The sequence below is a fragment of the Raphanus sativus genome, chromosome 3 (genome assembly GCF_000801105.2).
Source record: "Raphanus sativus cultivar WK10039 chromosome 3, ASM80110v3, whole genome shotgun sequence".
NCBI classification, from domain to species: Eukaryota; Viridiplantae; Streptophyta; class Magnoliopsida; order Brassicales; family Brassicaceae; genus Raphanus; species Raphanus sativus.
Genome location: NC_079513.1, coordinates 13,733,563 through 13,754,801, shown reverse-complemented (window position 1 = coordinate 13,754,801; position 21,239 = coordinate 13,733,563). Strand labels below are relative to the sequence as shown.

Here is a 21,239-nt window from a genome sequence, read left to right as displayed (position 1 = left end):
TGATCCATTCTAACTGGAATTATATTTAATTTAGGTAGACTACCCTAAAATTTAATTGTGATCATTACTATTTAAAATTATATATATTTGTTTGAGTCTTAAATATATTGAAATTAACAAGTTCTATTTAAAATTTAATTTAATTTAATTTATTTAATAATTAATTTTGTATATTTTTAAAAATGTATTTTCTCTATGTGGTTCTTTTTTTAAGTTAAGTTTATATGTTCACCATTTTTCTTTAATTTTCCTTTTGACCATTTTCTTTAATTTTCCTTTTGTTGTAATTGTATTTTTTTCGATTGAGTGATGTTTGGTGGCGTAATACTATGTGTATTTACCGTAAAATATTATTGTTTGATTCCCGAAAGAAAGATACATGAAAAATATTACAAAAAAAAAGATACATGAAAAATATTACAAAAAGGTGAATATGAGTTCTTGATCACATTATTGCATGATTTGAGTACATCAGATTGAAGTCATTCAATCTGCTAATGGGCTATTTGCTGCAGAAGAAAAGGGAATGCTACCATAGGAATATCGTGAGAATTCACTTTCCCCTTGCTGATATGAGCCTCGTTCGGCGTCAAATTTGTCTCAGACATGGCATTACACGGGGGGAGGGGGTAAATACAATGATATGTAGTTAAAGCTGTGATAATACAGAAAGAGATATTCCTACCAAATGGTAGAAGATATGTACTCTGCAAAAACGCCACGAATGGTTAGGATTCATATTATTGGATTCCAATAAACTGTTACTGAGTCTCATAGCTGCTTTTTAAAATTTCCAGAAATTATAAGTAGAACGCAGAAGAAAGGAATGCTACCAGAGAATATCGTGAGAAACAGAAACAGTATATCTAAACCATAATCGTTACGTAGAAAACGTTTCACCACACACAACCACCACTTCACACCCAACGGCAACATACCACACCAACAACCGTCCAATTCACATAAAACCCAATACCAGCAAGTAATATACACAAAACCAATACAAATATAGTAATTTGCAAAAAGTATAATAATACGCGCAGCCAAACCATTAGTAACAAAATATATTAAAGTACTATACTCAAAGTAAAAAAAAATTATTATATCTTTTAGAAAAAGATGTCTAGAACAGTTTTATTTTAATTATTTTGAAGCTACGTTATATATATATATATATATATTAATATACTAAAAGTCTATATATTTTTCTTTATTAATTATGTTTTGGATAAAATTAAAAAAATAATTAAAAATTCGTTTATTTATCAAAATTCATATGTTTAATATATAATATTTTCATTTTATTTATGTGTTTTTCAATAAGGAAAATTAAACTAAAAATTAACTAAAATTTTATCATGAAAAAAGGAAATATGTTATTAATGACAATCATATATAATATTTTAAATTCACTAAGGTTATCTATATAAAATAAAAAACAATTAAAGTTCGTTTTTGTTATAAAATTATATGTTTATATATTTATATGTTTATAGTTTATAAATATTTCCTTTTTATTTTGTGTACTTTAGAAAATGAAAATTAAATTAAAAAGTTAACTAAATATTATTATGAAAAAGAAAATACATTATTAATATCATTCATATATAAATATTTTTAGTTCATTAAAGATATCTATGTAATCAACTGAGAGCTAACGTGAACGCATAATGTAGGAAACTGACTTATCAAATAATATTATAAAGATAATTTATAGTTAAGCTGAAGTATGGTCTAACACTTAAACAGAGCAAGTGGTATAAATTTCAACTTGTTTCATTAACTTTTTGCTCAAGCTAAATGCCGTTGGACTGTGCCATTGGAGTAAAAGAAACGAATAATGACTAAAATATCGCAAGTGAGATGCACAAAGGAAGTAACCTCAGAAGAACTAGGGCAAAAGCTGATCTGTTTTTTCGAATCTTGTTCCATTGTGTAGCTGTAAAACCACATGCCCTAATTATATATATATATATATATATATATATATATATATATATATAGGTTCTTATTTATTCATTCTAAGTACTTCTTATACACGCAACCATTAAGTTAAAGCCTCAGTGATTGCAAGAACTCAGCAACGCATAAAGAAAATATCTGAGAGATGGATGGAGAAATAGTAGGTTTTCGTCATAGTATGGATTCTTGCAGTAATCTCTGTTTCTTACTGTTACTACATATCATCTAAATCAAAGCTGGAGTTTTTCGATTAATCTCTGTTGTTCCCGTTTGTGCTTTCTTTCAAGTTCTTCCTCTGTTTTTTCTTATCTTCATCTCTCTAGTTGCATAGCTGTTTCCCTTTCATGTCTAGCTAGTGCAAAACTCGTACTCTTCTCTTTCGATCAAGGTTCTCTTTTCCCACTTCCCACAAATATCTTCCGGTTCATCTGCTTCACTTGCTTGCCCATCATGGCTCAACAAAACCCTAGTCCTAAAATCAAATCCCCAATGGATTTTCCCCATTAAAGTTGCTATATTTAATGTGGTGTTACATATGTATGATTACAAACAGTATATGTCTCCAGTTCTTGTGTTGGTTCTCTATACGCTGCACGTATACGTGGCCCTAGACATTGCCTTGACCCTCGTCAAATTTTTGGCCTTAATCACTTTTGGATGCGATCTAGAGCCGCAGTATTAGAGATATGTTGGGCCGGAAGATATGTATCTTACGGACCAAGACTGTGAAGCCCGTGAAATCTATGAAGACCCTCAAGACTAAAAGGAAAGATTTGGAGAGCAAGTTAATCTCAAAATATTCTTAGAATATTTACATTAATAGTTTAGGAAAGTTAGCATTATCTATTGTTAACATTATGTTAATATTAACCATATATATACATCTTGTATTCTTTTATTGAATACAACACAACAATATCATATTCTATTTTACATGGTATCAGAGCATTCGATTCTAGTGGATCAAATTTAAAAGCTTCCGCATAAAGAAAAAAAAAAGGTGATCTTGCACTCGTGATCATAATGGTAGCTGTAATAATTGGAGAAGAGGAAGAAGGGTCTAACGATGATGAAGATGATGTGCTGCCATCTACGTGATATATTGATGAATAAAGTCCCACATCGGTAGTTGGAGAAATAATTAAGTAATATATAAAGGGTTAGGGCCAATCCACTAATTGCCAATTGGTTTTAAGTTGGAAGCCCATAATAAACCCGAATCTAATATGGTATCAGAGCGGTCGATCCTTGTGGATCAAAATTAAATTAAAAAGAGCCACCCGATGTTGGGTCACTCCGTGGATGGTATTCTCACAGTTGTCCACGCATGTGCGTGAGGGGGAGTGTTGATGAATAAAGTCCCACATCGGTAGTTGGAGAAATAATTAAGTAATATATAAAGGGTTAGGGTCAATCCACTAATTGCCAATTGGTTTTAAGTTGGAAGCCCATAATAAACCCGAATCTAATACGCAGGCCAATGAACCATACTTAGCCACATCTCTTCAAGACTTCTGGGGTCGCCGGTGGAACCTTATGGTCCCGTCAATCCTACGGCCGGCCATATACATACCTGTGCGGCAGTTTTGCAGATGTCGAATGAGCTCCGATTGGGCTACATTTTGGCCGTTTTAGCAACATTTACTGCCTCTGGTGTAGCTCACGAAGTATTCTTCTTCACCTTAACCTTTGAGATGCCTACAGGAGAAGTGACTTGCTTCTTTGTGTTACATGGAGTTTGCACTGCCGCTGAGGTAGCTGTGAAGAGGACGGCGTTTGGGAGGCGGTGGGTGGTGAGTCCAGTATTGTCGCGGCTACTTACAGTGGGGTTTGTGGTTGTGACGAGTGGTTGGTTGCTTTTCCCTACGGCTGCAAGAAGCGACATGCTGGAGAGACTCGCTAACGAAGCCTTGTTGTCCATTGATTACGTCAAGCGCACGTTTTATACTTTTGGGTGATAATAAATGGTTAAATCATTATTTGTAGATTTATGTGCTTCTGGATTATCGATCATATTTCGTTTCTGGATATAACTGAAGACTTAAGAAGCGCTATATCCTACAAACGATCCATGGTAGGTGATTATTTACAGTTAACTTATACCTCAAAAATTATTATGCAGAGCTTTCTTTTTCAATCTTATCTTACTACTCTTCTTATCGAGATAAGACTTTAGAATCTGAATCAATACTATTAAAAAGGAATCAGTATTGAAAAATCGACTTTTACAAGTTGTTTGAACCTATTCATTTTTTAGTCTAACATATTATATAAATATCATAACTAATCCCTATTATATAGCAACCAACAACATTCTCTAACATTTATAAATATATTGTAACTTCTTCTTTAATTCTATTTTTTTGAGACTCACGTATTTTGTCTACATATAATAATATGGTTACCAAACGCACGTATAGGATCTACATTTTATAACCTCTACAATTAATGCTATACAAATATCAACACTACTAAAAAAATTATATCAGACAGCATGGACAATGTAAAAGGGTTTTATTATGTTCTTAGACTATTGTTGGGATTGCAATATTAAATTAGAAAAAAAATGTGCCAAATAAATCTTGAGTCTCATCAATTTAATAAATGTAACTGTTATAAAATACACACAAAATATAATGAGAAAGAAAGAGTACACTTTAGTATTCGAGTATTTGGACCGAATATGAATCCGGATCCTAGATATTTAGACCAATTAGGTATTTGAAATTTTCAGTTTGTATTTAGGTCAGTTTTTAACGGGTCCGGATAGGTTCAAATCCATAATCATATTTTTGGATATATGACGGGTCAGTTAGTTTGGATGTTTAGGACCCAAAAAGAATCTGAAAACATAGAATATCTGAAATACGATATTTTTTGAAAACTCAAAAAAATGCTTAGGAAAAAATATTATAATACCTTGAATGAACCAAAAAATTTATCCGAAATATGAAATACGCCCAAAATTTTATTCGAATACCTTAAATATATAAGTAAAATTTTGAGAGCATCACTTTTTCAACTTAAAAATATTCACAATACTGAAAACATATCTTAAATACCCATATATAGCTAATATACACACAAAAATAATTAAATACTTTGGGTAGCCGATCGGATCTCAGATATGACTCAGACCGATCCGAGATCCGAGACCTGAGGGTCCAAAATATATCCAATAGATACTTTGGCTTGGACCCTTAGACCCAAAATGAATATGTATTCAATGTCGATTTTGGTTCGGTTTTTCGAGTTCGGATAAAATGTTAATAGAAAGTATATAAAAGTGTACATACAAAATCTCAAACAATTAATTTTAAATAAATTGGCTTCTTCGATATAATACGACTTTATGACACAATTATGTACAATAATCCCAAAATACTAATTCATATCAAAAAATGTTTTTATTTATAATCCAACAAACCAGCGTTTTTGAAGCGCGGATCAAAATCTAATTCTAGTTAAGAAAACATCTAGGGTCTACAATCCAACATGATCTAGACCCGTTTTGACATAATAAATAAACTTAACTATGATATTACATTGTAATATGTTAATATCCTTTTATTAATATCTCAAATATAATTAAAAATCAGCAAAATTAGTGATTAAACCCGAATGTTAATATCCATTTATTTACTATCTCAAATATATGATAAATCATTAGTTCAATCTCTATAAAAAATTTTGTATATTAAAATTAATGACTAAATCTAAAATAATGGAAAATATGGTAAATCGTCAAAATTATTAGTTCAGTCTCTAAAATTGTTTATTGTTTATTAAAATTAATAAGTAAACCTAAAATCATGGATAACGTTAAAAATCAGCAAAATCATTTTTTAAATAATAGTATAGATAGATTAAACAAATCTAATATGAGTAATATATTAAAAAGTACAGTATGATCATTTATGCAAACTACATGTTAAATTTTCTTAGATCTTTCATCTGATTCACAGATAAAGTTATAAATTTTATATATCGTTTAAAATTTAGACATTCCCGAAGATCTTAAACACGCGTTTATTTCTGTCCGAGGGTTAATAAGCCCCCACACACCACAGAAAAAAAGAGAGAATCAATCTCTTAGTAATTAAGTAAAATTAAGTGAGCGTCGTTAGAATATAACCACATTCTTGGCTGATTTTGTCTTACCCGATAATTCAGCCTGTTCTCAGAAAAGTTAGGTAAGGTCGTGGGCTTAGCAATGTCGCTCTCGTTCACAGCCATCGCCTCTTGTCAAAAGCCACCTTCGAAGAAGCAGAAGCCGGTGATAGAACCGAGCTCGAGTTTGCCGCTTCCGGATGATTTAGTATTGGAATGCTTAGCCCGTCTCTCGAGATTGCACTACCCGATTCTCTCCTTTGTCTCCACAGGATTTAGATCACTCACTGCTTCACCGGAGCTTTACCAGACGCGATCTCGCTTAAACCGCACCGAGAAGTGTCTTTACGTTTGCTTACAGTTCCCTACCGAAGCTAACCTTCGTTGGTTCACTCTCTGTCGGAAACCAGACAAAACCCTAATTAACCGTCACAAATGTGAGAAGAAGGAGACGTCAAGTGGTAATGTTTTGGCTCCGGTTCAGATTCTCAACTCCTCTCCCGTAGGATGGACAAATCTCGTAGATGTTGGTCATAAGCTCTACGCTATCAACAAAGAAGATGATGCCCCCTCATCTTCTAACGTCTTCTACCTCGACTGTCGAATGCACAAGTGGGTTGAAACTCCAGCCTTGCGGCTTGTTCACACCAAGCGAAAGTTTGATGGGATCATGTATTTAGCGGGAAGCTATGAGAATCCAGATTTTTTGAACTGTGTTGAAGTGTTCGACACAGAGAAAGAAACTTGGAAGGCCATGCCTGACGATAAGAGAATATTCAGAGCCACAGATTTTGAAGGAAAGGTTTACAAGAACTTTGATCGAACGTCTGGTCAGAGAGTTTCTTTGGTTGCAAAGGTAAAGGATCTTACAGTCGACTGGGTAAATTTTGGTAATGTTTGTTTGATAGAGAAAAGATTCTATCGTTATAAACCCGATGGAGAGTTTGGTTGGTCAAACAAAGGATCAAATCTTTGGAGGAAACTAGAGGGTTTGGAAGGACTACCTAGGTTTGCCCATTATAGTAATGTGAATGTGGTTGATTTTGGTGGTATGCTGATGGTTCTTTGGGATAAGTATGTGCGTGCACGTGGTGGGTATAAGGAGAAGATGATTTGGTGTGCTGCGATTTCGCTGGAAATACGCAGTAGTGAAGAGGTTTGGGGAAAAGTCGAGTGGTTTGATGCCGTGCTTAAGGTACCCAAGTCTTACAAATTCGTGTATGCTATTGCTGCTACCATTTGATTAAGTACTACTCATGATGAGACCAGTTTGAAGTGAATGTATCATGTTGTATTATGTTTGTCACTTCTTGAATGTTGTTTTTATTTTAGAAGAGTGAAACTTCTTGGAGATGAAAAAACAAAAAACTTCTTGTAGGTGATCAACCTTTTCTTTGATAAACTATATTGATTTCAAACTCTTTAGGCTACTCTCTGATGAATGACGCATGATACAAGCAGATTTTTCTTGTAGTGTTTTCCTTTCTTTTGTATAAGATTAATTATGATGAGTGCGTTAATTTTATCTTTGAGTTTGCAGCGGACAGTGGTTCCCTTCGGAAGCTTTGTATCAGGAATCGATGAGTGTTAATGTCAAACTAAAAAGCTCTAGAGTCTAGAATCGTAACCGAAACTTGTTACACAAGTCTAATGGTTTGTACTAATGTGGTCGGAATGCCATTAGCCAAAAGGGACGTTGTAGTCTTGTAGACGACAAAAAATACTACGAACCACATAGAAAACCAACACAGCCGTTATTAAGACTCATCATAACTAACAAATGTTATTAAATGTCCAATCCTATTCTCGTAATAGAGTGCCAAATTGTCAGGTCAAAATCGGAAGATCAACCTATATGTGGTAGGATTATATAAAAGCATACAAGTAAACCGAGGCTTTTATCTCTGGTGGCAAAGAACTCACGGTTGTGAATTCTGCCACATGGGTTCGAATTCCGGCCACTGGATATTCACATGCAATGCGGCACTCCAGTGCCCGGCGCAAGCTGAATCCGTGATCGCTTCGGTCTCTAATCTAAACCACCTTGATTAGAGCAGGACACTCGGTTATAGGAAAAAGTATACAAGTCTTTAATTTACTATGAAAACCAATTTACTGAGTACAAGTCTTTACCATCAATGTAGGTATTAAAAATAAACAAAACAAACATTGTTGTTTTGAAATGGCCTCTCCCTGACCAAACAAGGAAACCACATGTCGAAAATAATAGATCAACCTAATTAGATTTGATTTCTCAAATAGCCCTGCATGCATTCTAGGGAATTCTGTACATTAATACTTGTATATAGAATTATATACAGCTAATATTTTATTTTCTAGATTAGGGACTTTCATATACATAGCCGTCCTAGTATTAAAGTAACCGGCAGAGCCAAACCATTATCTAAAATACACAATCCTGTGTACCTAACAGTAATAGTACTAAACTTTCTCCAAGTATGTGTTAATTAGCCCTAGTTAGACACTAGGCCAGCAATCTCCAATAAGCAACAAACTATAAATAAACCTTCCTTCACATCTATATTTCTCCATAGCTTAAAGTTACAAACATTTACATATATTATACTGAAAGATAAAAATACAAAATTAAGATCAGATATGGCTAGACCTCTACCATACTTGCTATATTCCTTGTAATCAATCTTCTCTTCCGCAACCTCAACTCATTCCCCTGGTTGTGGCAGAAAATACTTGTCTAAGAGACCAGCTCAAACTTTCAACATAAAAAAAACTTTCAACATGCGCAAATGTTCTCAACCTCATCAACTTGTTGAATCTTGGCGCACCAGCTATGAGACCTTGTTGCTTTATTATCTTAGGTCTAATTGATCTTGATATTGCGCTTTGCTTATGTACCGCGTTTAAACTCAGCATTCTCGGCATCACCATCAATAGTCCCATTCACCTTAGCTTGGCCCTCAACGCCTGTGGAGGAACCCTTCTCGATGGATTTCGTTGCCCAACATAGCTACAATTTATTCAGTTTTTTTGTATTCAAAGCTAGATGCATGTAGAGCGATATGTATGATAACAATATTTTTTTATAAATTGTGTATGATATGGAATCCACATTAACCTTCCAATAACCTCCTCTTACACTGTTTCCGTGTTCCAATTCAGTACATGGATTTCCGTTGATAACCGATTATGTATTGCAAGCCATGAGATGAAGGAGTATTTCGTATGAAAACCATATGCCCTCATGCCATTTTTAGCAGGCTGCATCGCACAAGTGAGTTTCCACATTTCTTTTTGTACTAAATCTAGGCTTGAATCTATCCCCTGTCAGATTCAGGTGATCTTTCTTTTGCAGATTTTCACTCTCTTACGGAGGTGTGTTCATTTATATCCATGTCTTAAAAAGTGACCCCACTAACCAGTGGCGGATCTAGAAATATTTTTTGTTGGGGTCATAATATATAAATTTTATTTTTAAATTATATATTTAGATAACAAAAATATTTTTTATAAATTGATGGGGGCAAATAAAAATTTAAACATATATTAGTGGGGTCAAATGCCAAATTTTAACTAAATTTTGAAGTAATTTAGAAAAAAATATATTAAAATCTTTTTTTCCCTTAATTTTACTAGGGTCACTTGACCCCACCACTCCCTCTAAAGCCTGCCTCTGCCCCTGCCACTAACTGCCAAAACAAAAGGTTAAGAAAATGTTAACCATCGAAATGATTAAAAACTGCATAGAACATGAATAGTGTTTCGGACATGGTTATCTACTTTTTGAAATTACACCGATTTTTTTTCAGCTTTCAGCAGTGTTTTAAAAAACGGAAGCAGCAACGGTTGGACCAGGTATTATGGCCATAAACGGATCACACGGTTAGATCTAATATATTAAAACAGAAGTACAAATTTGAATCAATCATAGCTTTGTCTAAATATTTACAATCTAATGTAACTGCAATTAAGTTTAATTCAAAACTCTAGAAAAATATTTGAAATATCATACACGATTTTCCTAATTAATTAAAACACCAGAATTTCCTAAAACTAACACACGGCACTAACTAAACCTAACTTCCCCTAATGTTCATATGTCACAATATATACTCATGTTGGATAATTTAGAAATTTATTGATTATCTTAAAAGACAAACATCAAAACAAATTAAAACATGCTTCAAACCGTAAGTTGATATTACTTATAATTAATATATGCCTATAATATTCTAAACTATTGATGTTATTATTAATATAAAACTAGATGATATGCATAATATAGTAAATATATAAATATGAACGTTATCATTTTAGTATTGATATTAGACATATATCAGAAAAATACAATAGCATGTTTTGATATAGTCATATTAATACAGAAACATCTCTAAAAAGTGTGGGAAATAGATATTACATAAATATTTTGAAAACTAAAAAAAACTATATCGATATTGTAATTCTTTTTATAGATATTACATATATAGGTTGAAAGTGTAGAAAATTTATATAGAAATTTTACTTTCAATATATTTGATTCCACACTTGATAATATTTGACGGAAAATATGAGAAAATTGTAAAGTTATGATTATAAATTATTTCTTATAATATTATCTTCTACCACATAAAATGAATTTGAACCTAATACTTATAATTTATTCTGAAAATTAGATATTCTACATTACTCTATTGACCATACATACACATACGAAAAAGATATAAATATAACATAATACAAATTGTATATTAGGTGTATTCAAATAAAATTTAAAAATGAGTTACAAATATTATAAATGGTTACAGAGACCAAACCATTTATTAAATCCACATATTTATTTGTTTGTAAAAAAAAATAAATTCAATTCGAATTTTATAAATTAGGTGTTTCATATGTAAAAAATTACCGCCAAAACTTTAATATTGAGAGACAATATCTATAAATTTATGTAATATTATAGAAAATTGATTCATTATAGTAATAAAATCATAGTAAAATATAAAATACATCGTGGAATACATAATATTTTCTTTATACAATTTTGAAATACTAATAATGATTCAAAACCATAATATAAATAAAAATCTATAGACTATAAATAAGATATTTACAAAAATTCAAATTTCCGCGCTTTAAAGCGCAGATGAAGTTTAGTTTTGTCTTAAAATTACGGATGTAGACCAAAAAAAAAAAAACTGTCAAAACGCATAGATGGGGTGAACAAAAAAATTAGAATATTCTAATATTTTTATATCAGATGTTTATTCATATTTTAATTTATATATCATATTTGTTTTAGGTTATTTTATATATAAAACTAATAATATTAAATAAAATTTTGAATTAGATTCAACTCAATTCTCTCACCTTCTTACCAAACTCGATCATTCAGAGGGGGAGATATTGAATCGTTTTCCTTTTCTTTTTGGTTTGTATTATAGTTCGATCTATGATTGATTTGCTTATTCCGTTAGTGGATTTCAACTTCGCATAGGTGGTGCTTTCTTCAATCAAATCCAGGTTGAACTTCATGCTTTCTTTCTTGGGTTGTTGATTGGAGACAATAAATCGATCATCATTGATTGGTTGATGGTAGTTCTCTGATTCTTTCTCTAGAATCAGAGGAAGTTGTGTTGCCCTCCGGTGTCTTATATCAATCTTTTCGCCATCACTCAAATCTGATCCTTTTCCTTTTGAGTTGGGTAAATGTCGTATTCGCTTAAGCGCAGTCCTTAGTGGGCGGTATAAAAGATCTTCAAGCCATGATGGCTATGAAGACGTGGATGGTTGCTGTTCTGGCAGAGATTGAAGATGGAATGTGAAGATGGAAGTTGATCAAGGAGAAGCAATGTTTTGGTATTGGTATCTCAAGAAGGCTTAGACGAAGAGAAAAACTTCAAGAAGCGTACTCTCGGTGGTTTCTGCGTGGTGAAGCAGATCGGCGACTTAGAATTGTCGTTAACTGCATGAACGACACATGTCGTTTGATGCGCTAGGAAATGACGCTTAAATTGAATGAAGCATCTAGAATACATTTTAAAGTTGGGCTTTAATCATTTATAATTTTCTATCAGACCTCTTATTGTATATTGGTACTCATGTACTGAAGCCCATTTAAGCTAATCAATAAAATTATTGTCGACAAAAAAAAAAGATTTAACTTGAACTAGGACTGGGTGGCTGGTCAAACCCGTCCCGCTGACCCGCCAATCCGCGGATTTCATTTTTTCTGGTCAAAAAATTTGACCCCATAACCCGCAAATAAATAATTTTGTACCCGTATCCAGTCCGTTTAATTTTGCGAGTAATCCGCAGGTTATATTTTTATTAAAAATAATCATTAATTTAATTATTATAAAAAAAATAAATTAAATAATATGTTTTAAATTAAAAATTATATATTATTTAAATTTTAGATTAGTTTTTAAAATTCCTGTATTTTTCAAAAGGTATTTACTTTTTTTATAAAATTTTTTTTTATTTTTTAAATATACTTTGCAGATGAGTATCCATGATCAGAAATCCACCATGATCAAAAAATCCACAACACCGTATCCGCTCTACATAAAATATTTATAACCCGAACCCGCGGCCGCAAATCAATTTTTCAAATTGCTCGATCCACACTCGCCGCCAGCGGGTTAAATGGAACCGGCCGCGGATTAAGATTCATATTCCCAGCACGAACCATATTGATATTAAACCGTAATCCAAATTACCCGGTTTAGATTTTGCTCCAGTTTTTGAAAACATCGGTTCTCAGCGTTTCAATCATTATCGTAGACAAAACGTCAATATGTATTAGATCGAGGGGCATTATCGATAAATAAGAGAACTCCGCTTATAGTCGTTTCTCATTGAACATTTCTCGACCTCCGTCTTTCTCCACACCAAACACCAAAACCATGGCGGCTTCTTCTCTGCAATCCCTAAAACCTACATTACCCCAAACCCTATCTTCTCCAACACCTCCCCCTCCCTTCCGATCTCCCTTCCTCAGATTCAACTCCCCTCTCACTCCCAAACCCCTCGTCTCCCGCCTCCTCCTTCACCACCCGCTCCGCCGCCGAGCCGCAGGAGAGAAAAACCTTCCACGGCCTCTGCTACGTCGTCGGCGACAACATCGACACGGACCAGATCAATCCCCGCGGAGTACCTCACCCTCGTCCCCTCCAACCCCGACGAGTACGAGAAGCTCGGCTCCTACGCCCTGATCGGCCTCCCCGCCTCCTACCAGGACGGTTCGTCCAGCCGGGGAGACGAAGACGAAGTACTCGATCATCCGGCGGGGAGAACTTCGGGTGCGGGTCGTCTCGGGAGCACGCGCCGGTGTGCCTGGGGGCGGGGGGGCGAAGGCGGTGGTGCGCAGTCGTACGCGAGGATCTTTTTCAGGAACTCGGTGGCGACGGGGGAGGTTTATCCGCTCGATTCGGAGGTTAGGGTTTGCGACGAGTGCAGGACGGGTGACGTGGCGACGGTGGAGTTGAGGAAGGGGATAGTGTTTTGATTAATCATACGACCGGGAAGGAGTATAAGCTGAAGCCTATTGGTGACGCTGGGCCTGTGATTGATGCTGGTGGGATCTTTGCTTATGCTAGGAAAGCTGGCATGATTCCTTCTGCTGCTGCTCCTGCTCCTTGATTTGATTTGATTTCCCACAGGTATAACCAAACTCTTCGTTATCTTATGTGTGTGTAGTGAAAATGGGATTGAGTTTGTTGAATTTGTCTGGAAGCTTGAGATGATACAAAGATTCTGGTTAGTTGAATTTGTGTGAGTGACTATGGTTCTTCATTCAAGTTTCGTCCCTCTCTTTAGATGCAATCATCTTTGGGGTTGTATAATATGTCTTTTGATTCCCTCTCTAATAGAATATTGGCTTTGTTCCTCTCTAATCTTTCTCTGACATTCTTCTCCATCTTCTTATGCAGAGGGGGTAAATGCATATGTTTATGAGAATTGATCTGCAAGGGTAAAGTAATTTTCTGCTTCCATTTCCAATAAAAAGGACAATAAGTAACATGTATGTTTCAAGAATTTGTGAACCTAAGTCTATACTTTTATGGGATATATATTTTATGCTTTTCGGTTTAGTCTTCTATTTGTTTCTACTTCATTTGGATGTTAACAAAATAATGCTGACGCTTTCCCATAGCAAGCAAGTACAGTCAGTGACTAGGTTTAGTCACCGCGACTTACCCTCATGTCTAAAAACACACGTTTAGAATTCCCCAAGTGGCACATCCGTAATACAAGGGGTTAAAACATTTGTCATTGTATAATCTCTCTGTTACTCATTTAGACAGTTGGACGACAAGTCGATCACAGAGCCAAAACATACAATAGCCACTTAAAACATACAATCCCAGAGCTGGATCGAAATTTGGGGTTAAAACATTTCTTTAAAATGTAAAACTTTTTCTTAATTTGGAAACCTATCTAAATATAAAAATTACATTTAAATATATATGTAGATATAAAAACAATTCGAGAAGTCTTAGGAGTCTAAGGCTAATATTCATCTGGCTGTGTCCAAACTCAACCCGGTCTCTTCCCATCAATCATCAAGCAAAACCTTCTTCACCCTTTCCATCTCCTCCCTCAAAAATCAAAGCTCCACTTCATCTCCTCTTCACGTGGCAATATACTCCGGTCTACCAAACCCTGTTCGTGTAGCTAGGAGAGATCAAATCAAAAATACTCAATCATAATCCCTGGCGAGAAGTTCGGTTGCAGATCATCACATGTAAAGTTGTTGCTTAGACTTACCCCAAGGTTTTTTTTAACTCGGGGGCTTTTCTCTGGAGTAAGAAGTTATAGAGTTCGAGAAGAGTGTATGACATGAGACACAGACAGGGGTGATGGTCGAGCCGAGAAGAAGTATAAAGCTGCAGGCAGTGATGCCGGACTGGTTTATTGATGCTGGTGGTTTCTTTTGCTTATGCGAGAAAGATGGGAATGATACCATTTCCAATCAGTAGGTTAACTGTTTTCACATTCATTGTGTGTTCTCCATTCAAACATAGAGTTGTAATCTAAACCGGGGTTTTAAAGTAATTTTAACCAATTTGGTTTGTTATTGGTTATCGGGGGTTCGAACGGTTTGACAAAAGAAAATTGTATTAAAAATAACCGTTAAGCTAACCGGTTTAAAAACAAGACATCGCTAAACCTAGACTTGTGTCCCTTTATAACGCCGCTTCTCTTCTACATTGTCTTCACACTCTAAAACAAAAAAAGACATGGCAACCACTGAGGTTAAACCCAAAAAGATTCGGAACCCATCATTGGTCCGAAGAAAGACTTAAGAAGACTAAGAAGTTGAAAGCTCTCGCCTTCGACATCACCGTTGATAGAAGCGACCACAATAGCGAGAGCGACGGCGATGAACAGCAATCAGCATCGGCTTCTGAACAGCTAAGCTTCTTCTTAAAGCAGCTTTTTTAACTCAGCCGCGTTGGAGCTCGATCCCATCAAAGGTTCGTCCTTTCGTTCTATCATAGTTCTTTCTCTATGCACGCTTTTCATGTAATCTTATGAGTTCTATTGTCTTGGGGGTGGTTGCAGAAAGTGTACACTTGAAATATCTCAAGGATTGGATCAGAATGTAAGCAACTGGGAGAGCATATAAAAAGGAAAGTTGATTTTGGGAACCCATCTGTTCTCATTGTGAGCTCCTCTGCTCTGAGATCTTTGGAACTTCTAAGATATCCTTTTGAATTTGTGTTCTTATATTTGTTTTTTCTTTGATGAAATTTGAGTTCTATTCTTACATTGATTTGTCTTTAGAGAAGTGAAATTAAGGGCTATGCATATAGAGATGTTTTCTTGATTCCTATCCAACGGCTTTCACAATCCGTTGATAGGTTTTACTTTAAACTGGATGTGAGTTTTCTTGTTTTGATTATGTCTTGTGGATGAATCTTTCTTGATTCTGTGAAATTTTGGGATATGATGACAAAAATACGAAATATCTAAGGCTAATGCTCTGCAGATAAAAATGTATTTGCACGTCAGTCTGATCCCATGTAGATAGCATTAGGAGTTAATGCATTCTCATGGTAATTAGTCCTTATTTTTTCGTGATAAGCGTATGGGAAGTGATGATAAGATATATCAATATGTCATAGGCACAATGCAATGCTGAACCACATATTTGCACGTCAGTCTGATCCCCCCCCCCATTAAAACTAATGCATATTCATGTAAGGTTACTCATCCATTTCTTCTTTGTTTATTCAAGAAGAGTCTGGGAAGTGATGATAGATATATCGATATATCAATAGGCACATGCGATGCTGAACAACATATTTGCACGTCAGTCTGATCCCATCATTGCTGTTATGGCATAAATGCATATGTTCATGTGATTCATTCCTTTTGTTTCTGTTTCTCTCATGTTTAAGAGTCTGGGAAATGATGATTAAATATCGATATGTCATAGGCACATGCAATGCTGAACTACATATTTGCCACGTCAGTCTGATCCCATTACGTACCTCATCATAAAGCTTAATGCATATATTCATGTTAATTCATACCTTTTATTTGTGTATTTGATGATAAGAGTCGGGAAATGATGATAAGATATCAATATTACATATGCTATGCAATGGTGAACCTAAATTTGCACGTCAGTCTGATCCCAGCTCTTGTTTGCATTTTTGTATTGTTAGAAAAAATCTAACATAATAGGCATTGCTTTCAAGTCACGTTCTTCTTGTTGGTTGTGTTTGTATTTTCAGTTTTATGTAGTTCACTCAGTCTTATTGTTGGTCTCTGTTGAAAGAACGGGTTAATATTGGGAGCGGCACACCTAGCAGAATCAAAGTCTAATCGACTTAGATGCATTAGGGATCCCATAAATGCAAGAAAATTGGTTTTGTTTAATTGTGTGTTTAAAAAAAGTGTTGTTAATTGTGTTCTTTTGGCAAATGCACTAATATTAACTGGAAAGGAGAATCTTCTGAGTGTCAAATAATAAAAAAGTATTTTATCTCTAGACAAAAGTTAAAACAATGTGTATATATATGTATAAATAGATGTTTTGTCTGCACATGTTAGCATAATTATTTTATAGATATTAATAATATATATATTAATTTAAATTTCAGCATAATAATTAATTATTTATGTTTTTTAAAATAATATTGAACATCAAATTATTTATATATTGAAAAAATTGTTTATCAATATAATATATATATATATGATTATTTTTTATTCTATTTAGAGGGAAAAAAAAGAAACCAGTAACATTTTGTTTGGAAAAATGTTTTTATACACACTATATTCATTATGTATTATTTTTTTATTTATATTTATCAAGATCTTCAATTTCGTGATTGTTTTAGAAAAACATTCCAATTTTCATAACAGGTACATTACATTTTATTAATATTTATTAGAAAAACATAGACAGCATAAAATTACCTACATCTCATCCTAAATGATAAAATATTCTTGTGGCAAAATGAAAAAAGTTCTCCAATACAAATTCATTTGCTTTTTTTACAGATAGTAAATTTAAATATATAAAAATTTGATTATTTTATTACAAATATTTATTAAAATTAGTAATATTTAAAGTTTGAACTTTTACTGTTTGAGATGTATAAAAAGTGAATTCTTTTATTTTGGTAATTAATAATAGTAAAAAGTTAAAGAATATCTAAATATAACTAACTTTTAACTTTTGGATTGAAACAATAATTTTATATTGATAACAAAACAGTGTTTGTTGGGAAATTTTTTTTATACTCTAAAATACATTTTATTGCTTGGTCAATTTTTATATTAATTTATAATTGGATATCAAAAAATATATCTATTTTTTTTTTACTAAAAGGTATAAATCTACGTGTTGTTCACCAAAATGGTAAATTTATAATAAATATAAATTTCCCACAGTAGAGTATGAACTTATAGTCAGTTTAATATAGATATGTCTCTATTTAAAGTTTAAACTTAATCAAATATAGTTATACCAATAATACAATTTACAACTACTTGTATATATAAAATTATAACTGTAATATATAATTGGTGTCTTTACTCTTTTGTTTAACGCAAGTAACACCGACTTTGAAAAATATTACTGACTTTGAAAGACAATGTTTTTACTATTTAGATGTTCAGAGAAACATAGTGATTATATTTAAAATCTTTAAATATAAGTTTATTATTAACTATAATACATATATATAATATAATAACTAGGTGTTTTTCTGCACCATGTGGCAGTAAAATTGTTTTCAAAATTTAATTTATATTTAAAAATAAAGTTTATTAAATATTATAGATTAATTAATATTTTACCAATATTAAATATAGATTTTATTTATTCAAATATTAAATTAAGATAAAAAGATTTTTTTAGTTAAAAAATATATTGTATAATTATAAAAAATTTGAACTAACAATATTTAAGAAACAAATGATTTTACTATTAGAAATCATTTTTTTTTTAAATTGCAGCATTTTTTAAAGATTCAGTAATACAATAGTATAATTATAGAAATAAAATATAATTTTGAAATTTTAATGTTATATATGAGTATATTTATTTTATAGATGATGTATGCGATATTACCATATTTAAGAAGTTTACAAAAAATAAATATCAGTTTTAAATGTAATGTATGAATTATTACCATATTTAAAAAATTTATCAAAATATAAATCAACATTAAATGAAATAATCCATGTCATATTTTTCGAAAGTCATGTCATCAATTTTAGTAGCCATGTCATATTTTTTTTTATGAAACTGATTGTAGAAAGGATATGTGGCAAAATCACTTCTCAAATATAGTCTAGGGGATTGAATTGTTATATTTTCCACCTCTTCCACTAATTCATTAGCTGCCACACAATGAAAGAGGAAAAGGTATATTAGGAAACAAATATTAAATGTATGTAACTAAATAATCAAAATATAAGTTTAAATTATCTCATAGAGAATATTTGAAATAGTGTCTAATTAAAAATATGACAAATAGGCAAAACTACATACTAACTAAAACTATTGAGAACATGATAAATAATAGAAGTTAGCTAAAATCAAAGAAAATATAATAAATAAGCAAATGCAATAGTTTTTGAGTTTTCTGTGCATCCGAAATTTTTTTCTCTGAAAAACTTTAGTTTTGTAATAATAATCTTTAGCTGGCTGGATCAATATCTTCGATAAAAAGAAGAGAAGAGTTTTTTTTTTCAAAAGGATATTGTTCGCAAGTTATTATTTTTGTCGGAAGTTTTAAGATTTGTATGTAATTTTTGATTTGGGTATGTAAACGAAAAATACTTAAATGATATATATAACTATTGAGTGTGTATAATAATAGAGCCGGTATAATTACAATTTTTTTAACGTAGCGTATATGCTTTTAATAGTTGGTACTATCTAGAAAATTATTCAATTATTCAATAAATATATGCTTATCTTATACTAATAATGATATATAATAACTAACTAAAAATATTTAAAAATATAACATATAAATTTAAAAATATAACAGATAACTAAAATTACTAACTAAAAGTCTAAAACAATTACTAACTAAAAAAATAAAACATAATAAATAAACAAAACTACTAATTAAATTATTAAAAATATAGACAAATAAGCAAAATAATCCTAAAACTTAGAAGAAACTGACACATAAACCAAATCACTTCATCCTATATATCTCTTAGATGTATGTGTTGGGATTGTGGGTTTCTCCAATAGATGGTGGTGAAGAAGATCCCTTAAATACAGAAAATAGTGGAAAACCCACCTATAGAGTTTCTAGATGATTGACTTTTACAACATTCCATTGAACAACAAACTTTCATAGTTGTTTTTTTAGTTTTGTGAAAGATGATGATGCTTAATGATCCCATTATAACATATATTCTTTTTTAAAGATAATGTGTAGATTTCTCACGGGAAAATTCCATAAAAATACCCCAACTAAATTTTGTTAAGCTTTTTAATACCCAAACCTTTTCACTATCTCATTTTAATACTCAAAATTTTAAAGTGTGCCCACTTTAATACCCAAACTTTATTTATTTTAATAAAAATACTAATAAGTTTCAAACAAAATTTTTAAAAATCTCTAAAATCTAAGAGAAAAATATTAAATTTTTAATTTTATTTTAAGATTTAGGAAAGAAGGTAGATAAACCATGAAAATTTTATTTTTTTTTAAAACAAATGAATTTGAATGATAAAAATAAATTTCGTTTTTTATTTCAGAAAATAAACTAAATACAATATTTATAACTTAGAAATTTTATTACAAAATTTAATATTTTACACTATTTAGTTACTTTTATTTCTCAAACACCAAAAAAATTGCGAATTTTCTGAGTTTGTTTTCTAAATTTTAGAAATTTTTAAAAATTTTGTTTGAAACTTATTAGTATTTTTATTAAAATAAATAAAGTTTGGGTATTAAAGTGGGCACATTTTTAAATGTTTGGATATTAAAATGAGAAAAATAATTATTTGGAGTATTAAACTAGGTAGTGAAAAAGTTTAGGTATTAAAAAGCTTAACAAAATTTAGTTGGGGTATTTTTATGGAATTTTCCCATTTCTCACCGCTTTGCTTTCAAATATAAATAGTTCTGTCATTAATTTTTGTTGTTTCTGAAAAACTCCCAAATTTCATGATTAATATACATTTGTGTTACAATATTTATTAATAAAATATAATATGTTGAGTATGTCAATGAAAAGAATTGGTGGGGAGTATGAAGAGTTATGAATCCTATTTTACTAATGCTTCTTGTTTGTTAACTATACGTTTTCCTAGTAATAATTACTCAGTTTAACCAAAAACTTGACCATTGTATATTGTATACAGTTTATAATTAGATACAGAAGACATTTCTCTTATTTTTAGGCAATGAGAGGAAGTGAAAATAATTCACCCAATTTCAGTAAGTCGATGATTGATGTCCATTCTCTTACAGTAATGTCCATTCGTGTAAGAACACGTATTGCTTTAGGCATATAATATGTCACATTTGTTTGGATTAGCTCGAATAGATAATACGAACTGAAAGTGATATATTCCACCTTTACTTTTCTGTTCAATTCATACTCTATTAATTAACGATTTCAGAAAGATATTAAAGGGAAAAAACGATCACTTTAAAAATCCATCAAAATGCCATTTGAGAAGTGATAACTAT

At 32.0% G+C, this 21,239-nt stretch overlaps 2 protein-coding genes, 5 non-coding genes and 2 pseudogenes across 7 annotated transcripts; all 9 read left to right on the top strand.

Moving 5' to 3' along the window:
* Positions 1–2,111: 2,111 nt before the first annotated feature.
* On the top strand, positions 2,112–3,990 carry LOC108831462 (probable long-chain-alcohol O-fatty-acyltransferase 4; annotated as a pseudogene).
* A 1,990-nt stretch (positions 3,991–5,980) lies between these two features.
* LOC108845234 (putative F-box/kelch-repeat protein At4g39600) lies at positions 5,981–7,423 on the top strand. The gene has a single exon (XM_018618478.2). It carries the CDS (start codon positions 6,176–6,178, stop codon positions 7,313–7,315), a length of 1,140 nt encoding a protein of 379 aa, XP_018473980.1. The 5' UTR covers positions 5,981–6,175; the 3' UTR covers positions 7,316–7,423.
* Positions 7,424–8,013: 590 nt separating this feature from the next.
* On the top strand, positions 8,014–9,061 carry LOC108845233 (putative lipid-binding protein AIR1B; annotated as a pseudogene).
* A 3,823-nt stretch (positions 9,062–12,884) lies between these two features.
* LOC108843968 (3-isopropylmalate dehydratase small subunit 1) lies at positions 12,885–13,896 on the top strand. Its single transcript, XM_018617141.2, is given in 6 exon segments — positions 12,885–13,090; positions 13,092–13,191; positions 13,193–13,286; positions 13,289–13,409; positions 13,411–13,535; positions 13,538–13,896. Coding segments are annotated over 6 exon segments (729 nt in total). The 5' UTR covers positions 12,885–12,956; the 3' UTR covers positions 13,693–13,896.
* Positions 13,897–15,994: 2,098 nt separating this feature from the next.
* On the top strand, positions 15,995–16,080 carry LOC130510280 (small nucleolar RNA Z122). The gene has a single exon (XR_008943958.1). It is a non-coding gene; the product is annotated as a small nucleolar RNA Z122 (small nucleolar RNA).
* Positions 16,081–16,143: 63 nt separating this feature from the next.
* LOC130510284 (small nucleolar RNA Z122) lies at positions 16,144–16,230 on the top strand. The gene has a single exon (XR_008943962.1). It is a non-coding gene; the product is annotated as a small nucleolar RNA Z122 (small nucleolar RNA).
* Positions 16,231–16,299: 69 nt separating this feature from the next.
* LOC130510282 (small nucleolar RNA Z122) lies at positions 16,300–16,385 on the top strand. Its single transcript, XR_008943960.1, has one exon. It is a non-coding gene; the product is annotated as a small nucleolar RNA Z122 (small nucleolar RNA).
* A 74-nt stretch (positions 16,386–16,459) lies between these two features.
* Positions 16,460–16,544, top strand: LOC130510283 (small nucleolar RNA Z122). Its single transcript, XR_008943961.1, has one exon. It is a non-coding gene; the product is annotated as a small nucleolar RNA Z122 (small nucleolar RNA).
* A 75-nt stretch (positions 16,545–16,619) lies between these two features.
* On the top strand, positions 16,620–16,701 carry LOC130510281 (small nucleolar RNA Z122). The gene has a single exon (XR_008943959.1). It is a non-coding gene; the product is annotated as a small nucleolar RNA Z122 (small nucleolar RNA).
* The last annotated feature ends 4,538 nt before the right edge of the window (positions 16,702–21,239 follow it).